Here is a 26,564-nt window from a genome sequence, read left to right as displayed (position 1 = left end):
TTACATTATTTTTTTTCTGCGCTCATGGGCTGAAACTCCCACGTACCCTCATGTCTTTTTGTATGAGTGGGTTTTTACATGTACATGTATGACGTTTTTTTAGCCCACCATTTAGGCAGCCATACGCCACTTTCGGGGGAAGCGTGCTAGGTATTTTCGTGTTTCTAAAACCCACCGAATTCTGACATGGATTACAGGATCTTTTCCGTACGCACATGGTCTTGTGCTTGCGTGTACACACGAAGGGGGAAAAGGCACTAGCACATAAGTTGACCTGGGAGATTGGAAGTCTCACCCCTTAACCCACCTAGGCGCGGCAGAGATTCAAACCCACGACCTTCCAATTGGAAGGTCAATGTCTTATCCACTAGTCTAGGCCAATGCGCCCGTCTAATGATTACCTATTCTGGTCCAACAGATGATGACTGTGAAAAAGATCAAGGACAACTTTGGCAACATTTTGTTGACAAACATTCTATTAAGCAAATTTTAATTTTGACATGCCTGCTTCTCCGAAGTCAGCAGGGATGATTTTGAATGTATGCATCAAATCACACACACAAAGACACACAGACAAGATGTGTTGCAAATTGGTTTTAAAATACATTACTACAGCCAAGACACAGAATTTGGACTTTTACAGATAACTTGATTTTAATGACATATGACAATATTCCAAAGTTATACCATAAGATTCTGCGTTACAAATACTACTACCGTGTAAAATAAGCAAAGTAAAAGCACAATTTGTAATGGTTGGTTAACTTCAACAGAGTTACTTCCCTTGTTTGTGTACATGATTCTTGTTAATAGACGGCCCCGTCATAGAGGGCGCTAGTTGTCTTGGTGCCAGGTGGTGCTTCTCAAGTACATTTTGAGAGAAGCAGCACCCTGAAGCACATTCACTCACTTTTATTTAATTAATTATTGCATTTGGAGTGCATTTTTTTTTTATCAAATCGTGCTGTGTGCTTCTAGATTAAGGGACACTGGATTCCCCAGATTCGTCAAATTCACCAGAAATTCCCCCCAAACGGTCAGATCAATCATTTAAAAAAAAACAAGAATGGTAGGTTATTGGAACGTTTATTATTGACAAAACAAAACGTTACATTTACTAGTACTTCCACCCAAAGGTCTTTGAAGTAGACCCATAGACAAACGCTTATAAAACAGATAATGGACTTATTTTAAGATTGTGTGGCTCGCTTGCAAAATGCCGGTGAGGTAAAGATCAATAGTATCTGTTAAACTGCCGCAAAAGCAACCACTTTAATACTCTTCTTCCAATTCCTCTCGGGTAGCAATCTTGTATGACCACATTAGCTGCAGAGGAGGCTACCGAGCTGCTCCATCTCCACTCTAACACGGACCTGTTTACCCCCCCAAATGAAAATCAGGAATGCAACTGGTACTTTTCAGTAATTTGAGGCATCTTTCAGTAATCTTTTATCAACCATAAACCAGCTCGAAAACGATTAAACGACACGTTTGAACGCGCGGTACCATGCAAAACAAGTACAAAATTGATAACCATGTTTAACAGTATTGTACTACACACACAGAAGCTCGATCACACACACACACAAACCCACAAGTTATTGTTAACAAAGACAAGTTTACTTTATCTAAAAAAAAAAAAAAAAACCCCACAGTATTCAGGGACGGAGCAAGAGAGCCAGAGATGGGGGGGGGTTACAACCTGGGGTCCAGGGGTCTGGGGGCCCCCCTGCAGCTGAAGAAATTTAGCTATTTTATAAACAATTTGTGGCTTATCCTTGATTTTAAACATGATCAACTGGTATCAGCAGCCACTCATTATTTCTTTTAAAGTTAGTATTAAATAATGGCAATTTATCTTCATTGATATCTGCTCCCGACAAAAACAACAAATTCACAGACAGAAAATGTTTTCAGTTTTTTTCCACAGACAGAAAACATCTTTTTTTTTTACGGGAGGGGGGGAGGGGGGGGGGGGGGCGGAAGCCCTGTAACACCAAGCCACCCCCCCCTAAGCCACCCCTGGACTATTTACAGTCAAGGTGCATGTGAACAAAACCACCTTACATTCTGTCACATCAGACATCCTGCATTAAAACCAGTCATAATAACACTCTCCAGAAGCTACCTTTAAGTTTAGAGGACCGAATCGTTTATTTCATATAAACATTTTCTTGTAAGTTTTTTGATTCAAAGAACTGTGATCTTTGCTATATTGGAGAAATATTAATGGAGATCAGTTTTAGACTCAGAAAGACTTGAATTTCGGCAACAGCGCGAGTCACTGATGAGCGCGACCATAGACCTGGCGCGAATGACCGTAGCGAGAGATCGGTTCGCAGGTCTGAGAGATTCTGTCGAAGTAGAGACCTAGGTCAAATAAACTCGATGCGAAGCAGGCTCATGTTTTGCCAAACATAATTTGGTGTTTTTGTTTGTTTCCATGTTCATTTGTGTACTGCATTTTGTTAAAACTAATGCTGGTCTAACCTCGGGACACGTGCCGCGACGTGACTCCTGACAGACTAGCTTTGTTGTTGCACTGATCTGAAGTCGATCACCAAAATGCATGTGATTCGCTCTTCTTAGATTTCGCCAGACACCGCCACTTGACGTGATAGTTTTGCCGATATTTCTGTACAACTTTCGCTTTTTGGGTTGGCATTTCGTCCCCACAGAGATCGGCCTTACACTTCGGACAATGTCAATCTTAAAACCGTGCGGAATCCGACAAATATCTTGCTGTGCACATGCGCAGACAAGGCTGTTCCGGTCAACCTTGAAATCACAGTCCTGGTGAGTACCACAATTTCGACTTCGAATTTTCGCGCACGGAAAAGGTTCTCTCGACTGGAATTTCCGGAATTTTCGGTAGATTTCCGTAATACCGGAATTTAGACCCCAAATCGGTAATAATTCCGGACAATCCGGGAGGGTAAACAGGTCTGCTAACAGCTTCAAGTGTGGCCACTTCTGTCCACGGTTAGAATATTCATGGTAAATCCTGTATCGCATGGCCCACCATACTTCTGTTGCAATACCAAGCTTTCTGTGGCTGCTGATTATCAGGTTTGGTTTGAGAGTCGATGAGACGTCATCAGGGTGTCGATGTCAACCAGAATGTCGGGCAGGATGGAATCCAGTATCGCCAGACCTGACGGTGTAGCTTTCAGCCCTCTGTATGAACATACAAAAGACTTACGCATTCACAAAATAATGGAAATGGACTTATGTTTGAGCCTGCTAGCAAATATGGTGGCTAACTAAGAATATAACACTAACAAACTGGGTCTAAAACATAGAGAGGTTGTTTGGGTTTTACTGCAACAGAACATTGTTGAAGTCTGAATCCTAAAATGTTGTGGACCTCATTTATACATGTGTCTTTCTATGTTACAAAAACTCACACCAGTTTAGTCTCGTTTGATTTTTTACAACTAAATAAATCAACCAACAAACCCATGACTTAAACAATGAGATAATGTCCACTTAACTATTATGTACCGTACTTCATTCGCCAAATGATTGTCAAATGCATGTATCCCAGGATCTTTAACAAAAGTACTTACTCTGCAGTTTTTCTGAGGAAGCCCTTTTGAATCCAGTGAACAGTTTGAGGTGAACTCAAGAATTCATCAAGTCGAACTGATGTAACTATGGCTGACCAGTTCTGAAAAAAAGTTTTAAGCAAAGCTTGCAATTTCATCTCATGTACAAGGAAAACAACTTGTTACAAATATGCACCAGAAATAATACTGATGTGGAAAGGGGGTGAAAGCAAACGCTAAGACAAAGAAATTTGAAGACAACAAATATTTGAATAATATCTTTCCTTGGTTCAACTTTCAATATCTTTCTTTTTTTCTTTTTTTTTCCTTGGTTCAACCTGTTAGTGCCATGCAAAAAACATCCTAAAATGTATAAGAGAATCTAAACAACACACACATGCACTCCTCCTCCTCTGTCCCTCGAGATCTCTTACCTTTTCTGAGAGCCCCCAAGCTGTTCTCAGGCAGACAGAAACAAGTTCCTCCAAACTGGAACAAAAGTTAAAAACTCATACAATTTGTTACAACTCCGATGGGCGCAGTGGGCTAATGGATAAGACATCGGCCTCTTGATCGGAAGGTCATGAGTTCAAATCCCGGTCGTTACTACCTGGTGGATTTTTTTATCTCCCAGGTCAACTCATGTGCAGACCTGCTAGTGCCTTATCCCCCTTTGTGTGTACACGCAAGCACAAGACCAAGTGTGCACGGAAAAGATCCTCTGATCCATGTCAGATTTCCGTGGGTTAGGGAAACACGAAAATACCCAGCATGCTTCCTCTGAAAGCGGCGTATGGCTGCCTGAATGGCGGGGGAAAAACGGTTATACACGTAAAAACCCACTCGATTACAAACATGAGTGAACGTGGGAGTTTCAGCCCATGAACGAAGAAGAAGAAGTTACAACTCCTGTACATTCGTAAAACAAGACTGGAGACAGATTTTGTTGTTGTTGGGGGGGGGGGGGGGGGGGGGGGGGTTTACACATATAGGTCACTAGCAAAACATTTATGAAAGAAAGAAAAAACATAACAAAACCTCTAGACATTCCAAATGTGGGAATTTCTGTTCCTTGCATGAAACAAGTAAAGTTTACTGCTCGAAACATAAATCCAGCAGATGTGCACAAAAGCAGCCCTTTGATAGGTTTTAACTGATATAGTGGTACACCCTGTGAGTCTTAACTTAAGACAGTAAATTTAAAAACGCAAAGAAAAAATTTGGAAAAGCAAGAAGTTACTTAAAAGGGGGTGGGGGGGTCTCAGTCTTCAATCGGAGGATCTCAAAGGAGGGTTCCATTGTAAAAAACGTGAAGGTGCCCAACATTTTGAAGACTTGATATACATATATGACTAAGTGCCAAAAGGTGCGCACGAAAAGCGGACAAAGGGGCTAAAAAATAAAAGTTGACAAACACGACTGATATTGTGATTTTTGTTAAGACAACAGATGCTGGAACCCAATTACGAAAAGAAAAGATAAATTTACCCAAATGATTTTACAAATAACGATAATTTTGTTCGTTATATCATTCAAAACGACACTGAGTCATAGCATTAAGGTTATCTCGCACGTTTTTAAAGCTAGGGCTTTGAAACTTGGCACACAACCAAAGTATAATGACCTCCAGGTATGGTGCACATCACATTAAACAACATTGAATTTCAAGGTCACAGCGAGGTTAAATTTCCTTTGCAAACTGGAAAATTGTCGTTGTCACGTCTTACATGTTTTAATACTAGATCAGTTAGACTTTACATACTTCACATACTTTCAGCATTTTTATAAAACCTCATTAAAAGTGACCTGCTGGTTAATCTTTGTCAAAGTTCAAGGTCACAGCGGGGTCACATCTGGTCCAAATGTGGAATATTTTCAATTTATTCAGCGCGTTTATAGCACGAGCTTTGAAAATACACACAGTTCTAGTGTTTAATGTTCACACACGATTAAAGTCTGGTTGAAAAAGTCAAGGTCACAGCAGGGTCGCGTTGAGGTCAAACATATACATTTTTTTTCAATGAGGTTTTCTCATATGTTTTTTAAAGCTAGGGCCTTGAAACTTGGCACACTACGCAAGTTAAATTAAACCTCATCAAATTCCAAGGTCACAGTAAGGTTAAAGATCCTTTAAGGATATTTTCTAAAAAAGGTGACCGCCTGGTTAATGTTTGTCAAATTTCAAGGTCACAGCAGTGCCATCTGGCTTAAACTTTGAAAAATTGTCAATTTCTTCAACTAGTTTTATAGTGTTTGAAGTCATTCACACATGATGAAAGTCTGGTTGATAAAATCAAACGTCAAGGTCGCAGCGGGGTCGCATTGAAGTCAGACACATACAATTGTCATTTTCACGAACGCCTTTTAAGCAACACCTTTGAAACTTCACACATTCCAAAGTTTTGATGTTGTTTGGTTATAATCAAAGTGTGGTCAATTTCCATGATTGAGAGCATTCAGAGGGGTCAAGTTGAGGTCACACAAAAAGTGATAATCTTTATAAGACTCACGTTTGCTGCTATTGCTCACTTGACATTGGTGAAAGTGCTTATTTTATAATTGTTGATCTTGATGTTTTGACCAATTAATATTACCAGGATCAACCATACCAGATTTCAAAGTCCAGAAGTTGTCAAACCTCAAACCTGTTGGAAGTTTCAAAGATTTAAGCATCAACACATTTCTATTTGATTTGACCTTAAATAACAGATTTGACCTTAAATCTTAAAACAGATCAACCAGACTTTGGTTTTATATAAATTGAAGTTCAATACAATTTCCTTTTTTTTTTACCCACACGAGACCCTGCTATGACCTTCACATTTCTCAAGGATCAACCTTGAATTCTCCATGTTGAACAATCATTAAGCAAAAGCGGTGTTTGAAGTTTGAAGGTTCTAGCTTCAAAAATCTCTGAAAAAATATGTTTCATCCGTTTTCTGAACCACATGTGACCCAGCCGTGACCTTGAAATCTGACAAGGGTCAACAAGACTTTTACCATGCATGGGGGCGATTAAACCCCAAATGTGTGTGAAGTTTCAAGGTTTCAACTTAAAAAACGTCTGAGAAAAATATACATTTTCCTTTTTGGACAATGTGTTGCACGCAAGACAACACGACAAACGCTCGTGTTATCATTCTTTTACTTTAAGGTCGACTTGCGTGGCCGCTCTTTCGCTAATCTCAATTAAAATTCATCTTGGAAGTTCGGTTTTATTACGCTTTTAATTAAGAAGATTAAACTAAGACAACAAATAGTTAGTTTTACCCATTAAACTCGATAAGGTAGTGACATTTTATGTTGAACGCAAGATGGTGTCGCACGCAAGATCTGAAAAGATGTTGACGACATAATTTCAACACTTGATAGCGCATTCGTGGTTCGTGATTTCTTCACAAATTTTGAACACAGAATGTGTCACGTGGTTCCGTAGATGAAGTAGATCTTTGTACATGTAAATTTTGTTTTTAAAAGAAAATAACCGTTAATTACCGAACATTTTGTCGCACGCAAGATATGACGAAATTTTCAAATCGTTTTCAAAAATGCTGTTCAAAAGTTCTGCAGTCTTTGCTGGATTACTTGAAAGACAGCAGTTTGATACACCGTTATCGCTTGACGTGTCGACATCAATTCCAGAGTTTTTGAAAAAGAAATTTAGTAAATATCTGCGATTGAAAAATGTATGCCGTGATGACGACACATCTTGCGTGCGACACCTTGAAATTCGGTTATCGAAAAAAAAAAATTCTCTCGAGATTTAGATTTGACGTTTGGTCTCGTCTGTAAAGCGATGTTTCAGGCATTCAATCAAACTAAATGCAATTCATTTGTGCTTCTTGTTATTTTTCTGTGGCATATTCAAAGCACAAGGTATCACGATGTCCGTTTTCAGATGGCCGGTTTTGGCGTTATTTTTGACTTTAAACAAAGATAACTTCAAAACCGTTCAAGTCAGACACACGAAATTATGTCCACTATCTCTTCGCACATTCAGCCACACACACACCAATTTTCAGCAGACACACGTTTTTAGAAACATTTTTATTGTAAAACAAAGTCGTCTTCTGTTCTGTGAGCACCTTTTGGCACTTAGTCATATACGAAAACAGTCAAGCAGCCTAACGGCTTCACTTTTCAATTACATATGGCATGCATTATTCATATATCGCATGGTATGAATATAAATGCACCACTACTACTCACATATCTCTGTTGGTCTGCGAGGTTGATTTTCTTGTGGCATGACCAAACTTCTCCACCTCCCACATCCAGTTCTCTGGTTCCAGAGTCTGCACACAGGCATGCCTCTGATGCGTGCCATCTTCCCTGGGTCTCCACACCCTGCCATGACTGCCTGAAACAAGAGCAGCGCATTATGAAGTTGATACAGTGGAACCCCCCCTTTTGAGACCTCCACAAATCTGAGAAATTCAAGTCTTAAAGAGGAGAGAGTCGGAGTCTTAAAATGGGGGTAAATTTACAGAGGTTATGAACAGAAAATCTGAGAAAACGGTCTTCAAAGAAAGGGAGTCTTAAATTGGGGGGTCTACTGTAGTGGAAGAAATCAACAGTTTTATGATCAGCTGTTTTCCCCTTGTGTAGTCATATGTTCACTAACAAACTCTTCAGAAACACAAGTGTTGATAATTTAGAAACATATGGTTCAGTGGTTGTCGCATCAGCCCACTATAACCTCTACTCTCACTCTTGAAAACTTCTCTTGACGCTGTCAAAAATATGTTGCTATAACCCTAAAATCCACCTGCCTCTTACCCTCCCTTTTCACTTTAAATTTCCAGACATTTTATAGCAGCAGATTTAACTGTCACTGAACTCAATAAGACTTACAAGACCTCTTTTCAGACATGATGGTCTAAAAAATCTGCAAATCCTCATTGCAGCAGACTAATCGATACAACGATTGTGGCCGCCTAACGGATGAAGATGAAGAACCATTACATGTTTGTCTTCTCTTGTAACAAGATAGAACAGAGAATCTTACCAAGTACATTATGCATGTCATTCCTCATGTAAAACAAAAATTGCGGGGGGAGAGTGTACTGTAGATATAAAACTTTGGGGAACAGAAAGAGCACATGCATTCATTCCAAGTAAAATATCAAATAACTGTAATAGAAAGACTTTGGCGAACAAAAAGAACAAGCATTCCTTCTAAGCAAAATAACTCACAAGTAAACAACTCATCTTTTAATGTAATAATGTATATGATGTTATAAGCAAACACTGACTGCACATACCTGGGCCCACTCCAATGTACTGTTGTCCAGTCCAGTACGCAATGTTATGCTGGCAGTAATTCCCCTGTTAGACAAAGCTTAGCATGTTTAATTACATAGGACATTGACAGCTAACTGCATTGTACAAAGGAACTACCAATTTAAAATACAGGCATCCTTTCAACTAGTCTTGTATTGGCCATTGTCGTACATCCGTATTACCAAAACAAAAGGCAGAAACCAAAATACAAAGAGAAAAGTAAGTGTTAAAAACTCACTCCTTTTGCAAAATTTGAGACTTCATATTGTGAAAATCCATGAGAGTCTAGTATCTGAAAACAAATAGCAAAATTATCTGTAGATGTAACACAAACATTTTCCAAAAAGTACAAGTGCATTCATCTCTCACAACCACCCCCTCCCTACACACACACACCCCGCTTTTGCATAACACACCCACACACACTCTTACACACACACACACACACACACACACACACACACATAGACTCATGCATGCTTTGAACATTTGCCTGGAGGTTCAGAAAGAAAGGTCATTCGCCCATAGAAACACTGGCAAAACACACACGCACACACACACACACACACACACACACACAAACCTTTTGACTTGAGGTTAAACAACATATGTTTAGGTCTACCAATATAGCTTTATATAATTAGTGCCAGTGCACTTACTTTAATAAATTCCCTTTATTTTAAATTAAGTCACTAAATCGAAAACTCACTTCTATTGCTGCAAAATACATATCTGCCATTTCATCTGTTGATGGCATCACCTGCACAGATGGAAAGAACACATTAAGCTCTCTTTCAGAATATAAAGAAAAACACCCGAAGCATTTTCAGATCATACATACATGCATACAGCTGCTTTACAGTCTGGGATATTAATATGATGTTTGTCTTGTACAGATGTATATTTTAATATAATTGAACCTCCCTTTTAAGACCGCCACGAGTCTCAGAAAACCAGGTCTTAAAAAGGAGGAAGGGGGGGGGGGGGGGGTGTCTTAAAATGCAGGGTATTTAACGGGAGGTTCCCCTGTACAGGGAGCTTCCACAATCACAATTTATGCTCCTTTGGTATGATATTCTGAAGTGAAGTTGGTGAGGGATTAGCACTTACAGTCAAGCCAGCTGCCACATCCTTGAATAACTGTGTGCCTCTCTCCAAAGTCAGCTGGTACAGGGAAATGTGATGATCACACAGTGACAGCATCTAAACAAAGACAACAACCTGTGATTAAAGTTATTAGCAGTTTGGTTTAAATCATAATTGTTTGGGTTTCTCCAAGACCCTGATGTGACAATAATGAGACAATGAGAACACAAACAAGATCCATAGAAATGATAGAGAGTGTTAGTTTCTTCCTTTGCAAATATCACTTATGTTGGTCATTTTGTGGTTGAGTTATACACAATGTTACACAAAAATGTACATAATCCCTGAAATCTGCAAGTAATGATCACACTTTGGATTGATCAATACATGCCAATTTTGGGGGATCAAAAAGTTAAAAAAAAAAAATTACTGAAATGTTCACAACAGTTTCAAGGCTGTAGTCAAATCACCAAAGTCAGCTACATTGTGTGTGGGCGGGGATGTAGCTCAGTCGGTAGCGTGCTGGATTTGTATCCAGTTGGCCGCTGTCAGCGTGAGTTCGTCCCCACGTTCGGCGAGAGATTTATTTCTCAGAGTCAACTTTGTGTGCAGACTCTCCTCGGTGTCCGAACACCCCCGTGTGTACACGCAAGCACAAGACCAAGTGCGCACGAAAAAGATCCTGTAATCCATGTCAGAGTTCGGTGGGTTATAGAAACACAAAAATACCCAGCATGCTTCCTCCGAAAACGGCGTATGGCTGCCTAAATGGCGGGGTAAAAAACGGTCATACACGTAAAATTCCACTCGTGCAAAAAACACGAGTGTATGTGGGAGTTTCAGCCCACGAACGCAGAAGAAGAAGAAGCTACATTGTGTTTACTTGGGTTCTGGGATTTTGTTCCAAATCCCATCTACTTATCACTCAGATTTCCAGTGTCATTGCAAGCTGCATACTTACCTGTGTGAGTTCTTTTCTCCACATGTCCAGTGACTGCCCAGGATAGCCAAACATCAGGTCAACTGACGTGCGCTTTTTGAATACTTCGCTTGCTTTCTCAAGACACCTGCCAGAAAAATGGTCCTTATGTTGTGAGATATTAATAAATACAGCAGCGAGTGTCAAAAAAGCATACCAAAAATAAGGACTCAATTAAGTTTCTGCACTGACTAACAGACATGCAAAGCAAACAATTATAACAACGATATAATAATATATTGCTGGCTTCCAAACAATAAATTCTGGTGTGTAGTGGTGTATAAAATAAAAAATATGCCAGGTTAGTAAAGCAAATTGAACAAAAAGCTATTTTTGATTAACTCACCTCAAACTATCTTTTGAATGGTGATCCCTCCCTAGGATTCTCAAAGCACTATCATTTAAAGTCTGAAAACACAAAAAGAGAATAAATTGAAACTGCATATTCACAGTACCTCTGAAAAAGAAGGAGCATGTGCACGAATAATATTTGGGTCTGAAAAAACAAAGCAACTATTATGAATCTCAGTTGCAAGGAATAATTTTACATTAAAACTATTTGTACATGTATCTCACCTGTACACCAATTGATGATCTGTTGACTCCTGCTATCTGGAAATCTCTGCAAAAAATAAAGTTGAAACGGTTACCGTATTTTCAGCACTACAAGGCGCAACACCCACTTTTAAGGTAACAAGAAGGGCAAAGCCCATACGACTCACATGCTTTACACATTTTTCCTACCAAAATACATGTGACCTTGACCCAAGGTCAAGGTCATCCAAGGTCATGCAACACAAAGCTGTTAATTCAAGACATAGGAAGTACAATGGTGCTTATTGGCTCTTTCTACCATGAGATATGGTCACTTTTAGTGGTTCACTACCTTATTTTGGTCACATTTCATAAGGGTCAAAGTGACCTTGACCTTGATCATATGTGACCAAATGTGTCTCTTGATGAAAGCATAACATGTGCCTCACATAATTTTTAAGTTTGAAACAGTTATCTTCCATAGTTCAGGGTCAAGGTCACTTCAAAATATGTATACAATCCAACTTTGAAGAGCTCCTGTGACCTTGACCTTGAAGCAAGGTAAACCAAACTGGTATCAAAAGATGGGGCTTACTTTGCCCTATATATCATATATAGGTGAGGTATTGAATCTCAAAAACTTCAGAGAAAATGGGAAAAATATGAAAAATAGCTGTTTTTTAGGCAACATTTATGGCCCCTGCGACCTTGACCTTGAAGCAAGGTCAAGATGCTATGTATGTTTTTTGGGGCCTTGTCATCATACACCATCTTGCCAAATTTGGTACTGATAGACTGAATAGTGTCCAAGAAATATCCAACGTTAAAGTTTTCCGGACGGACGGACGGACGACTCGGGTGAGTACATAGACTCACTTTTGCTTCGCATGTGAGTCAAAAATGAGAAACAATACACGCTTACGGTGTTTTGGGCACAAATAAAAACAAGAAGAGCAAACGCTCGATCGAGTCACTTTCGCAGTTCTGAATATTATATGAGGCATCAGATGGACCGGAAGAAATTGCTATTCACAACACAATGAGTCACGTTCACATAAAATTTGAGCCCGGTCACTTTTATAGTTTCCGAGAAAAGCCCAACGTTAAGTTGTGTGTTGCCGAACAGAAAAGGCTAGTTATCTCCCTTGTTTTTCTGATAACGTTCGTAAAAGGCTACAGATGTAAATACTTTGATGTAAAGAATAATCCTACAAAGTTTCAATCACATCCGATGAACTTTGTCAAAGATATAAAATGTCTAATTTTTCCTTTGACGCTGACCTGTGACCTTGAAAAAGGTCAAAGGTCAACGAAACCATCGTTAAAGTGTAGAGGTCATTGGAGGTCACGACTAAACAAAATATGAGCCCGATCGCTTTGATAGTTTCCGAGAAAAGTCCAACGTTAAGGTGGTGTCTACGGACGGCCGGCCGGCCGGACGGCCGGCCGGCCGGACAGACTAACACTGACCGATTACATAGAGTCACATTTTCTCAAGTGACTCAAAAATACAGAGTTAAAATATATTTGCTCCCTGATGTGCAGCAAGATCAAAAGCACTGCATTCTAATGGGTGGCCGAGTGGTAACGTACTTGCGCTCGGAAGCGAGAGGTTGCGAGTTCGACCCTGGGTCAGGGCGTTAGCAATTTTCTCCCCCCTTTCCTAACCTAGGTGGTGGGTTCAAGTGCTAGTCTTTCGGATGAGACAAAAAACAGAGGTCCCTTCGTGTACACTACATTGGGGTGTGCACGTTAAAGATCCCACGATTGACAAAAGGGTCTTTCCTGGCAAAATTGTATAGGCATAGATAAAAAATGTCCACCAAAATACCCGTGTGACTTGGAATAATAGGCCGTGAAAAGTAGGATATGCACCGAAATGGCTGCAATCTGCTGGTCGATGTGAATGCGTGATGTATTGTGTAAAAAAATTCCATCTCACACGGCATAAATAGATCCCTGCGCCTTGAGTCCGAGTCTGGAGATACGCGCGCGATATAAGACTTCATATAACATAATAGCTGGGTAACTTTGTGACTTCGGGTCAATGACCAATATTTTCAGCTAAGACCATGCACATGCCTGCACACGCCCTTGTATACAGACACTGACTTACTTTACACGCCCTTGTATACAGACACTGACTTACTTTACATGCCCTTGTATACAGACACTGACTTACTTTACACGCCCTTGTATACAGACACTGACTTACTTTACATGCCCTTGTATACAGACACTGACTTACTTTACATGCCCTTGTATACAGACACTGACTTACTTTACACGCCCTTGTATACAGACACTGACTTACTTTACACGCCCTTGTATACAGACACTGACTTACTTTACATGCCCTTGTATACAGACACTGACTTACTTTACATGCCCTTGTATACAGACACTGACTTACTTTACATGCCCTTGTATACAGACACTGACTTACTTTACATGCCCTTGTATACAGACACTGACTTACTTTCTGACCTCAGCTAGGTCAAGGACCGGGTTTTCAGTTATAGGAATGGCGCCTTTCATGTCTGAGAGGAAACTTTACCAAGGTCATATAGTAGCAGAAACATGCATATATTTACAGAGGTTAATGTTATTATACTTTGTATAGAGATGTAGGTACATGTGTAATCTTCTTCATAGTCATACAAAAGGCAATAACGGTCAATAGAGCACAGGGGTCTAATTTTAGGAGAGAAAAAATTGCACCTTACAGTTCCAAAAGTATGGTACAAGAAAAATCTGGCATAGTTTAAAAAAACCCACACATATCAGACTGGCTTGATTTCATTTACCTAGTGAATTGATTATCATAGTCAGCAAAAGGTGAATTTATAATGGACCCATCATGATAAAAGAATGTGCATAATCCATGACATATCCCATCGGAATTATGACAAAACAATTAAATATGTACACAACAAAAATATGGAAAACATGAGAAAAATATGTTGTCGGATAAAAAAGCTGATTCTGCTTTATTATATATCAACTAAGGCAAGTCAGCACAGAGACTTCTCAATGAAAATGTCAGTGTATATGATGTTTAACACTATTGTGACTAGCATTGCCACGGCGTTAACGTCCTTCCTGCCCAAGCTTGCCACCAAGAAACTTCCCAAAAAACAGTAACTGTAAAGAAATCTGTCTAGCAAGCTTGAATTAAGTCCAATCACCACCAAATTTTGTGTACTAATTAAACAAGAAGGGCAAAGCCCATACGACTCACATGCTTGACCTTGACCTTTACATGACCTTGACCTTCAGGGTCAAGGTCAAATAACTAAACCTAGCAATGACATCATACACTAAGAACTGCTTTACACATTTTTCCTACCAAAATACATGTGACCTTGACCCAAGGTCAAGGTCATCCAAGGTCATGCAACACAAAGCTGTTAATTCAAGACATAGGAAGTACAATGGTGCTTATTGGCTCTTTCTACCATGAGATATGGTCACTTTTAGTGGTTCACTACCTTATTTTGGTCGTCCTGATATGGCTCTGCGTAGTCGGCTGGACGTTAAGCAACAAATAAACAAACAAACAACAAACCTTATTTTGGTCACATTTCATAAGGGTCAAAGTGACCTTGACCTTGATCATATGTGACCAAATGTGTCTCATGATGAAAGCATAACATGTGCCCCACATAATTTTTAAGTTTGAAACAGTTATCTTCCATAGTTCAGGGTCAAGGTCACTTCAAAATATGTATACAATCCAACTTTGAAGAGCTCCTGTGACCTTGACCTTGAAGCAAGGTAAACCAAACTGGTATCAAACGATGGGGCTTACTTTGCCCTATATATCATATATAGGTGAGGTATTCAATCTCAAAAACTTCAGAGAAAATGGGAAAAATGTGAAAAATAGCTGTTTTTAGACAACATTTATGGCCCCTGCGACCTTGACCTTGAAGCAAGGTCAAGATGCTATGTACGTTTTTGGGGGCCTTGTCATCATACACCATCTTGCCAAATTTGGTACTGATAGACTGAATAGTGTCCAAGAAATATCCAACGTTAAAGTTTTCCGGCCGGACGGACGGACGGACGGACGACTCGGGTGAGTACATAGACTCACTTTTGCTTCGCATGTGAGTCAAAAATGGATGCCCAGTTCAGTCGTGCTATTTATAAGTTTGTCACGCGATTTGTTTTAGCAAAGGGGGGGGTGAAAGGGGAATAATTTGTGTTTTTTAACGTTTTTTTGTGTGTGTTTTCTTTTCCACTGCTTTTTTAAAAGTTATTTTTTAACAGAAAGTATTATAAATAATTTTATAACCAAACAAGGTGTAAAACCTATGAATTAGCTGAAATATTGTTAAAATTCTACACAGAAATAAGGAGACAGTACAAAGAAAAAAACAAGCAAATCCCGCATTCACTCACAGCATCCTGACTCAAATGAAACAAAACTGTGACACTCACCAAATGATGTCTAGGTAATCCATATTGAATATAAGTCACATTTTCACAACAAAGTCCCAACTGTACACCTATGAACATTTCCAAAAGGATTAGGAGGCTCCAGCCATCCATTGTTATCAGTGCTGCCACGCCCCCCTTGCAACCACACAATTCGAAGATCCATGCAGTACCACCCTACCACGTGTAGTTTGCCGACTCATACTAGCAACAACAGGACTGTTTCTTCCTCAATATCACTGCTATTATCGCTTTCTTGAGGCGAAAACAACACGTCGGAATCATGATCTACAGGATCCTCAAGATCCAACATCCGGAGAATCTCCTCCCGTGACAAGGCTCGCCTTCGATTCATTTTTTTTGTTCGAAAAAACCACTCAAATCTTCTCTAATTTGCAGATGGCGGAGAGCAAGTCACGTGTATCAAGGGAAACAACTCAATTTATTGCAAGCTTCAAAAACCGGGAAGCAATCACGAGTCGCGTACCTTGTATGTCTGTTACTAAAATAGTCACTTCCCGTCCGTGGGCGTGTCAGCGCTGTTACTACTTTAGTCACCTCCTGTCGCGAAAGTGTTAAATGATTCTGTGTACATGTATTAATTAAACAGCATAATTTGGCTGAATGTTTACCACATTCTCAAATGGTCTCGGAGAGTTTTGACATGTAAAAACATTTGCCCACAAACTAAACTACTTACTTCATTTTGCTTGTTTCTATGCTGGTTGGGTTGATTTCCATGCTGATCTCTGCCTCTGGTGCTAGCCAAGCCTCTTTGGATACTGTTTCTAGCACAGCTCCTAATGTCCTAGGTTCTGCAAGACTTGGTGTGCCTGAGAGCATATGCAGTCAAACAATTCTGTCAGATCGATCAAATAACGCCAGGCTAAAGACTGAAAATGAGAAATGCTTACAGTCCCCCATAAAGTATAAAAATTAATTTAACTCTTTCTATACTAAGGACCGCATATCAGGTCCCGAGGCTCACAACGCTTGTGTACTAAGGACCGCATTTGCGTTCCGCGAGTTTGTAGGTCACTTGGTTAGAGGTCGGCGGTCAGATGCGAAACTAAAAGGTATAGCTCCCTTCATTGGCCTTCTATAAGTGCGAATGCACTCTTAGCTTCAGAAGACAAGCATTTGTGATGGGTTAGCTGCGAAGTTTGTGGCTGATCCTAGCTCTGCGCGTCACTCGCTTGACAAGATGGCGACGCCTACTGCTTCGTCTGGCAATCGTGGTGTAAACAATCCTCGTTTTACGTTGCAAGAGACTATTGAATTGTTGACAACAGAGGGCTCAGATCTGGAAGAGTCTGATGTGGAGGACGATACTGACAATGACAGTGATTACAGTGGCGAAACTGAAGTGGGGAGTGAAGGTGAAACTGAAAGTGCAAATGGGAGTGAGAGTGGGCGTGACGAAGAAGCACACGGTGGTGGTGAGGGAGAAGAGACTTTTGCTGGTGTGGGGGGCAGGTATGGGGGCAAGTGATGAAAACAATGACGATTTTCTTCGGTTTTTGATGAAGGATTGGCATCAAGACTTTTCCTATTTTCCAACTCTGCCACCATACACTGGCCGTTCAGGTCTGCATGTCGACCACATGGTGTGTGATCAGACTTTTCGGACATGTTCACAATGCTTACATGACCACCAAATGGAAAATCAGTTGGTATTTGTTATGTTTTTGTGTTAGCACAATCTTCATACAAGTAAACAGAAACAGTTTTGTTGCAAACAGAGCCTTCATAAGAAAAAATGCTTCTTAGTCAAAATACATACCCCCTTTTTCGTATTGTGTAAAATATACCCATAAATTCTGGACATCATATTTTCATTTTTTTTCACAACAATGAAACCAAACTTTGGCATATGTTTTAGCAATATATTCACAATAAAACCTATGAGTTTGAAGGCTGCATCTTGTTTTGTTTATTTTTGAGAATTTTTTTGCAAACCCATGCAAATGGCCAGTTTCTGGGGAGAGACTGGGGAGATAATGGCCAGTATAGAAAGAGTTAATTAACACTGATCTTGAGGTCAATTAAACTGTCAAACATTCAAGAAGTACATATGGTTATATATAAAACAAAACAAGAGAATACAGATAACATATTTAATGTCAGTTTAAATTCTCAGCTTGAATATATACCACCACAAAGCCTAGAAGTAGAACAGAATATAATCTAGCCTTGTCAAACGACAGGTATCGAACTGAAGACATTGCGATTGTTTCAATCCATGGCACGTACTTGTTAGCTAAATTCAAAGTTCATGCATGTGTACTGATAAATTATAGTTTCGCGATTTGAGGACAAACTCAATGAAATGGAAGTGCATTTTGTTCATAGGATCTACAATACCTCCGCCAAAGAAAACAGAAGTTATTTCTCGAACAGGCGAATCCCGTAGCAAGTTTGTAGCTTCCACTTGAAAACATCTCCTCATTCTTTCATGGTTGACATCGTTGCTGAGAAAAACAAACACAAAGTCAGAAAACACATAATAATTCAAGCTTGCAGATATAATTTCATGAGATAAATACTAAATAGAGAAAAAATACAACACTGATTTGTTGCATATATATATATATATATATCTGAATGACCAATTTCATCTTAAAAAGACACGCAGAAGAATTTGTTGTTGTTACCTATAGGCCCATTGCAGAAACTCAAGTTATCAACAGCATTTCTACTCGGCGCGCGCGGTATGAGAATCACGGGTCGTAACTCTCTGGAATTGGTCATCCGCCGCCATGTTGGATGCCTTGCACGATCTCTGACAGTGCTTGAGCGTTGGGTGGCGACTCGACAAAAGTGAAAATGACACGTTGTGTGGCATAGGGGGTAAAAATCAAGGGTCTGCCAAACCCGGCAAATGCAGTAGGCAGCCCAGAGATCCCTAAGTACCTCTCCCAATTGTAGTACTTTTCGGCAATATTTACAGTTTCAAATTGCTAGGATAGCTTCTTTGTGGTTTTAGAGAGGTGTTCTGGGGAAACTGAAAGGTAGCCTCGTCAGGGGACAACTATTCAAACCCATATCCTCATTATTTTGATTCTCAATTGAGAATAATCATTTATAGATGACTATTATTCATTTCCCTTTTTAGGATGTACTTGCACGTACTGGTGGTTTATTACCCAAATGTCCTCACAGTGACTGAGGCTTATATAAGGCTCGGTGATTCGTGTATTTGTTTGTTCAGCCCATTTCTTTCTTGTGTTTATTCACAAGAAGAAAAACAATAAAGATAATCATTTATGTATGATTTATGGTGGGATTTTTCCTCCATGGTGTGTACTAGGATGTATTGTACTAAATGTACTGTGGTCGTATATTAACGGGTTATATTCCCCGTATGTGTACTATGCGTACAGGTTCATTGGAGGGAGGGTGTAATAGTTGTTTGTTTGGTTTAGCAACGAGACAATTCATCCCTTTTTGGAAGATGAGGGTGGTCCGCCCGAGGGCAGACCGGGTAGGTTCGGGACAATAGATTGACTATTGTCGTTTAGGCAGCTTAGGGATTCTGTTTCGGTTCGCTGAGTGGTCGTGTGGCCGTTTTCGCTGTTGGTTACGGCGCTCGCGCCTTTCCCTGTCTGCATACACAGTGAAATACGCAAAAAGAACAAGAGTGCAATGAAGAAAACTAACAAAGACGGCATCCAATATGGCGGCGCGAAGAGAGTATGAGCGGAGTTGTGCCCCTTAGGGCTAAAGCTAGCCGATCCATTTGATAACGTCACGCCGAGTAAGAAGAATGAATTGGACCTATAAGTTCTTTCTCTCAATTTACCTGTGTGTATGCTTGTTTTTATTTATTTGTTTGTGGCAAAATGTGTCCTTACTGCTCACCTTATATACTTATTGAAATTGCAGTATGTACATCTCCTTTTGCAATAAGGCCACTGAAAGTGAAACATAAAAAAAGACAATCAATAGAGAATATGTTAAAACTGTCATAATATATATATTACAAACAAACAGACAGACAAAGAAACAAGGCAATTAAATAATACAGAATATGCTAGAACAGTCACAACATGACAAACAATCTTCATTCAAACACACTGAATCGACTGATTACAAGATGACTTGTTTACACACATCACTGCAGTTTATAATAAAAATAGCTGTGCAAATTATATAGAAAGCAGGTTTATCATTTAAAACCATGTCCAAACTCTTGTCCCCTGAACCTTTTTCCTTGCATATTTTATGTCCGTTAACAGATTCCCTTTCACAGATCTATACAAAAAATATTGTCAATTATATACTTACATGTACATACAATGCTGCTCTCTCTTTGTTAACTACTGGGGACGGTCCTTCAACAGGCTTTGAACAAGACTGTGCAGAGAACCATCTTGGTGTGTTCAGAACTTTCCACAGCTTGCAATATGGGTTGACTGCTTTCCGGTAGATAATATTAGATGCCATAATTGTTAAAATTTCACACAGGCCGATCTGCAAAAAAAGATAAAAACATTGTAATTATTGTTTTGACGGAACCTGTTTGAAAGATGTTTTTGAACTATCAAAAAAACACAACAAAGCTATCATATTCTTGAGATTTATTTGCTGAAATTAATGAATTTGCTTTTTCAGAAAATTCTCTTCCACTTTCAAATATTGTTGATTAGGCACACACAAAAAAAGTTGTATGTTTCTGGTCACCCAACTCTACCTAGTTTTTTCCCGCCAACCCTAGACTTTTTTTTATTGCATTTGTAAAGAAAAAGAGAAAAAAAAGCGTCAAAACGAAAGTAACAGATGGCAGACGACACAAGGGGGATAACCCCGAATCCCTTTTGTCTCATTTGTTTTGTAATGCGTTGTCTTTCTCTTTGTATAGTAAGTCCAGTCTCTTTGCGGCACTGTATAGTTATTTTCTACCCTGACCAAAAAACAAACAAAAAAAACACAAAAAAATCCCTACCTACCTACCCTATTTTTTGTAGCCATGTTACCAGAAACATACAACTTTTTTTTTGTTGCCTTACAATACACATCTGATCTTGGGCTCTGACATTTGCATGTCAGGCATATCTGGAGGGATATGGTGCGCATGTGTCTACTGTTATGAGCAACAAACATGCAGTTAATTACCAGGTGTGTTCACAAAATAGCCCGGGCAGAATTAATTCGTCATTGTGTAAATGTGTTAATGACTTGATAACCTGGTACTGTTTACCCTCGACAGACATACTTGAACTTGAACTTGAACTTGAACTTGAAGTTTACTATGTAGTAGGCTGTGTAGCCTTTACATAGGTCCTATTACTAGACTGTAGCATGCGTGGCGGGCTGTTCTACAATCTAGACCAGGCAGGTAGGGTTGTACATAGAAGTACTGTGGCGCCAGAAATTGTCTATCCTGGTCTTAAAGCTGTTGACTGATGGCGCTGTTACTGCCTCTTCAGGCAAACTGTTCCAGGTGTTCACTACTCGCTGGGAGAAGTAATTGCTTCGTACGTTCAGTCTACAGTGGTCTTTGCCGAGTTTCAGAGAGTGGCCTCTAGTGTCTCTACTGCTGATGGGCTCAAAGTGGGGTCTGTCCGCTTCGTACATGCCGTGCACATACTTGAAGGTGTCTATCATGTCGCCCCGCAGGCAACGGTGTTCCAGGCTCGGAAGTTTCAGAGCTTTCAGCCTCTCACAGTAGGGCTCGTCTTTCAGACCTGGAATGAGTTTGGTCGCTCTGCGTTGCACGTTCTCCACTTCAGCACATAGCGTCTTGTTGTGTGGCTGCCACACTGAGTGCCCGTATTCCAGCTTGGGTCGGACCAGACTCTTGTATAGTTGGATGAACATTTCCTCCGTCAGGTAGTCAAAAGTTCTCCTGATGACGCCCACGATCTGGTTGGCCTTTCCAGAGACTATGCTGACGTGTTCTTTGAAGCTCAGTCTGTTGTCGACGTGCACACCCAAGTCTTTCTCCACCTCACTCTCCTGTAGCTCAATGTTGACATCCACTCCTCCCCTCATCCCCTTCATAAAGTACTTTGCCTCGGACTTCTTGTTGCCGAGCTTCAAGGTGTGGCACTTATCTGGGTGGAAGCGGAGCAGCCAGTTGTCCGACCACTGTTGTAGACTGTCCAGGTCATGCTGTAGTGCCTCTGGCCCCCCCTCTGTGTCGCTGCGAGTGTAGACCTTCGTATCGTCGGCGAATAGGCGGACAGGACAGGAACACACCTCCGGCAGGTCGTTGATGTAGATGACGAAGAGTAGAGGCCCGCAAACACTGCCTTGCGGCACGCCGCTAGTAACTTTAGCTTGCTGTGAGGATGCTCCGTTGACTACTACGCACTGGGTTCTGTCCGTGAGGAATGACTCCACCCATCTTAGGACCTTTCCTTGGATTCCGTGGGCCGCAACTTTTGACAGCAGACGTTTGTGAGGCACCGAATCGAACGCTTTCATGAAATCAGTGTAAATGATGTCCACACTCCCGCCATCGTCAAGAACCTCAGTCCAGGCATCCAAAACATCCAGGAGTTGAGTCACGCATGACCGACCTGCGACGAAACCGTGCTGCTCTTTGTGGATAAGGTTATTCTCTGCCAGGTGCTTCATGACTCTCTCCCTCACTAGACCCTCCATCACTTTGCACAGGATACAGGTCAGGCTCACCGGTCTGTAGTTGCCTGGGGTCAGGCGACTGCCTTTCTTAAAGATAGGAGTCACCGTAGCTCGTTTCCAGTCGCCTGGTACTTGTTCGGCTGCCAGAGAGCGACGGAAGAGTTCCGCTACTGGGTGTGCTAGTGAGTCCGCAGCCGTCGAGAGTACCAAGGGGCTGATGCCATCCGGTCCACCCGCTTTGTTCGTCTTCAGACCCTGGAGCTTCTTCTTCACCTCCTCATCCTTGATGTCGAAGTCAACGAGTGCTTCTCCGTAGTTGTAGGTTGGAGGCTGTGGTAGTGGGCCGTCATCTTCATTGGTGAATACACTCTGAAAAAAAGTGTTGAGCAGCTCTGCCTTGTCCCGGTCTGCTGTGGCTCGACTACCGTCCTCTTTCTTTAGGTCGCCCACGCCCGATCTTGTCGAGGTCTTGGACTTCACGTATGACCAGAATGCCTTGGGGTTGGTCCTGGCGCTCTTTGCGACCGTTTTCTGCAGCTTCTTTTTTGCTCTCCTGCAGGCTGCCGATGCCCGATTCCTTGCTCTTATATAGGCCGTGTAGTCCTCCCCACTCTTCGTCTGTAGCCATCGTCGGAACAGTTTGTGCTTGGTTCGTACTGAGGTCAGCGTGCCACCATCCATCCACTTCTGCCTGCGTCTGCCTTGTGTGTTGCGTTTTGGTACTGCCTTCTCAACTGCACTGGAGATCTTGCCTTTCAGCAGGGTCCAGTATTCTTCCACTTTCAGTCCCTTTCCCTCTCTCTTCCAGTCGATCGCTCCCAGTTCCCTAGTCAGGACGTCCGCATCCATTTTTGCGTAGTTGAAAGAAGTGCGTGCTGTGGGCTTCTTCATGTTCATGCTCAGGTCGATGATGAGGGTGAAGTGATCGCTCTTGCCCATACCTGGCGTGGTGCTGATTTCTTCCACTGTGCCTTCCTCGCTGGTCAAAACCAGGTCCACTATGTTGGCCTTCTGCCCTGGGCGAAACCTTGTGGGATCTTTTTGGTGCTGTACCAGAAATGCATCCTTTGTTGCTTTGACGAAAGAGGTTGCTGGGTGTGATGGTCCTGCTTCGCTGGTGCTCGAGTCCCAATCTATCTCTGGGTAGTTGAAGTCTCCCATAATCAGTAGCTCGTAGTGTTTCAGTTGTGCAGCCTTCACTAGTAGGGAGTTCAGCTTCTCGTTGTTGTCTTTGCTGGAGTTTGGGCTTCGGTAGACCAGCCCCACAAGCAGTGAGGGCAGGTTGTCTCTTTTGCATTCTGCTAGCATGTGTTCTTCAAAATCACTGTCTATAGTGTCTACAGGGGAGGGTTTCAGGCTGCTGTGTATATACAGACATATTCCTCTTGATCCGGTTTCCAGATTATGAAACATTTCGTAGTCTGGTATTGCTAGTTCACACTCCTGCAAACTGTACCGAGCGTTTTTCGGTTTGATTTCCGTAATGCCAATGATCGAGGGTTTGTGGATCTCCACAAGGGCAGCAAGCTCAGCTCGCTTGGTATTCAGGGTGTCAACGTTACTATATATACAAGTGCAGTTGGCCTGAGTATGTACATCAAAGTCTTTTTTTTTCCGCAGTTTGGATCACGTTTAAAACTATTTACATTCTTCTTCCTCTTCTTCAACGTTGTTTGAGCGCTTCTTCCTGGCTGTCCATCTGGGCCAGCGGGTTCCTCCCGATGTTTACCACTTTGCCCTTCCTTCTGATCCAGATGGCATGTGTGTCGTTTTCCTGTAGTGACTGGGCCTTTCTCTCTTTCCATTCTAAAAAAAGAGCCTGCTCCTCTTGTCTTTCGCCCGGTGTCATATCTTTTCTTATTGCAATCTTGCTGATGAGCCTGGGGTCGTCTTCTGTGATACCCTTGGTGGCCTTTCTGAAGGAGGTGATGGTTTCATCTCTGGCTGCATCCGTGGCAAACGTCAGCCGAAGCGGCCTGGTTTTCTTCACCCCCTCTTCCTGGGCCTTTGGGTTGCCTAGCCGTCTGATGTTTGTGGGTTGGTGTGGGCTTTTAGTCTCTGCCAAAATTGTCTGGACCAATTCCATGTCTTTCGTCTTGCTTTGATCGGTTGATGAGTCTTCTTCTAGTCTGAAGATGACAAGATTGCCTCTGCGTCGAGCTCTATCTTCCATTGCAGTACATTATATAATTACCCATGGAATGTAAATGAAGAAAGCTAGGTCACCTGGATTCTCCATTTTCCAGGACCATGCATGCATTAAACCTCTATATCTATACTATACCCCTCATAAAAATAGCTATAACAAAACACATTGTTATATATCTAGGCAGATGCATTTGGGTGAAGACATTTGTGATGTCAGAGGCTGTTTCAGTGTTTGTATTGTAAAACCAGTTATGTGACTAGAAAGACCATTCATTCCAAGTTGACCTTCAAGTTCTGATCACAGCGTCCATTCCATACTAGCTCTGCTGGTTCTACCAATGCTACACAACCATACCAGCTCCTCTGCACTCAAACATGTCTCAAACAAGGCCGCAGAAAGTGAAAGGAAAAGGGGAAGGGAGGTCACTCTCAGCGATCTCGCGAAATCTCGATACCGTGTGTTTCTGTTGCGTCCCATCTAGTCAGCGGCGCTTTTCCGGAAATGACCTGCGCTTTGTTGGAATTCCAACTATGGCCGCCATTGTTGGAATTCCAACTTCGCGCTACGCGATTCTGGAAATGAACCGCGCGCAGAGTGAGAATTTTGCTCTTTCTTAGAATGCGATTATTAAATGATAATTGATGGACTACAATGATCAGCGTATGTTTAAAATATCAATAGTTGGTTGTAATAAAACAGATGCATTAGACAAAACCATACCAACTGCTATTTTTCTTACTTACGAACCTTGGAAAAATAAACACTGACTTCAGTCGGGCCGGCTGAGATCTTTTTGACGTCCGGTTCTGAACAAACGATCGAGCGCTTCAGTTTGCCATTTTAACTGGTGCTAGTGAAGTTTACCCTTACAATTTAAGTAACGTTGACAACACTCATGCGTAACTTAATTGTTCCTTGATTGTCTTCTTCTTCAATGTACTGTGTTAAAGTTGAAACAGTATAGTTGGTTTGGGTATGTGTGTGGCTATATTTATGCATCCCCCCCCTCCACACACACCCGCACACACACACCCCAAGCACACCATCATCATCATGCCAAACATCTATGCATGTATATAGTTGGGTTCAGGGTAGGTATTTGGTAACTGTAAGTAGGAGTCAAAGGACCAGTTAACATTTAGTTTGGGTCAGTTTGCACAAAAATGTAACTTACTGAGTGGAAATTGTATTTGCACTTAATTCTTTTCTTTTATCTAAAAGTAAGTATGTTATATTATTGTAAAGTAAAATCCATTAACAAACTCGCTTGATAATTTCTGTGTATTCCGTAAACTTTTGCGTTCTTTATATTTTATTGTCAATACAAAAGCCACCAACAGCATTCAGTATCAAATTCATTATGATATGCCGCCTGCATCTTAACAGGTTGATTGTTAACATTATTGATTGTTAACTCATTGTGACCGGCCATTCTTGTGTCATTGGGAACACCCAGTGTCACAGAAATTGAAGATGCATGTATGTATATGTCCCAAGTGTGTTCTATGAGAGAAAGATTATATTCAACAGCTATATATATGGGCAGAAGCGCAGAACAATTTTTTATTACTTGCTTGAGAATGTGTAAATACTGAGAACAAAATGACATATTTTTGTGTTCAACACTTTTTAAGTAATGGTTGTGAACAACTTGTCCTGGTGGCACAAGATCAACAGGAGGTACCATAATTTTCATACAGAGGGTGTAAGAATTTGAAAGGATTAAAGTCAGTTAATGCAAAAATTAGCACTAAATGTGTGCTTGTGTGCATATGTGAAAAACCTGGTAATATGGTATATTTGAATACATCTCCAGTTTCAATGTACACAGTGTCTGCCTATCCCAATCATTATGATGCTAAGCAAGGTGTGTGTGTTTTTTTGTTTTTTTGGGGGGTACAAGGGATGCTCTTATATTTCTTTGGAACAACTGTGCTATGTTATATGTGCTACA

At 41.0% G+C, this 26,564-nt stretch overlaps 1 protein-coding gene across 1 annotated transcript; it reads right to left on the bottom strand.

The window, feature by feature from the left end:
- Nucleotides 1–1,958: 1,958 nt before the first annotated feature.
- On the bottom strand, nucleotides 1,959–25,014 carry LOC138959630 (radical S-adenosyl methionine domain-containing protein 1, mitochondrial-like). Its single transcript, XM_070331192.1, has 16 exons — nucleotides 24,895–25,014; nucleotides 20,161–20,346; nucleotides 19,735–19,787; nucleotides 18,238–18,344; nucleotides 16,574–16,706; nucleotides 11,473–11,518; nucleotides 11,243–11,304; nucleotides 10,879–10,984; nucleotides 9,942–10,034; nucleotides 9,541–9,591; nucleotides 9,070–9,123; nucleotides 8,813–8,876; nucleotides 7,758–7,908; nucleotides 3,983–4,037; nucleotides 3,570–3,670; nucleotides 1,959–3,177 (listed from the first exon to the last, which is right to left on the bottom strand). Exons 2-16 carry the CDS (start codon nucleotides 20,317–20,319, stop codon nucleotides 3,066–3,068), a joined length of 1,347 nt encoding a protein of 448 aa, XP_070187293.1. The 5' UTR covers nucleotides 20,320–20,346; nucleotides 24,895–25,014; the 3' UTR covers nucleotides 1,959–3,065.
- Between the last annotated feature and the right edge of the window lie 1,550 nt (nucleotides 25,015–26,564).

This window comes from Littorina saxatilis, linkage group LG2, assembly GCF_037325665.1.
Source record: "Littorina saxatilis isolate snail1 linkage group LG2, US_GU_Lsax_2.0, whole genome shotgun sequence".
Taxonomy (NCBI): Eukaryota; Metazoa; Mollusca; class Gastropoda; order Littorinimorpha; family Littorinidae; genus Littorina; species Littorina saxatilis.
This window is presented reverse-complemented; position numbering and strand designations above follow the sequence as displayed.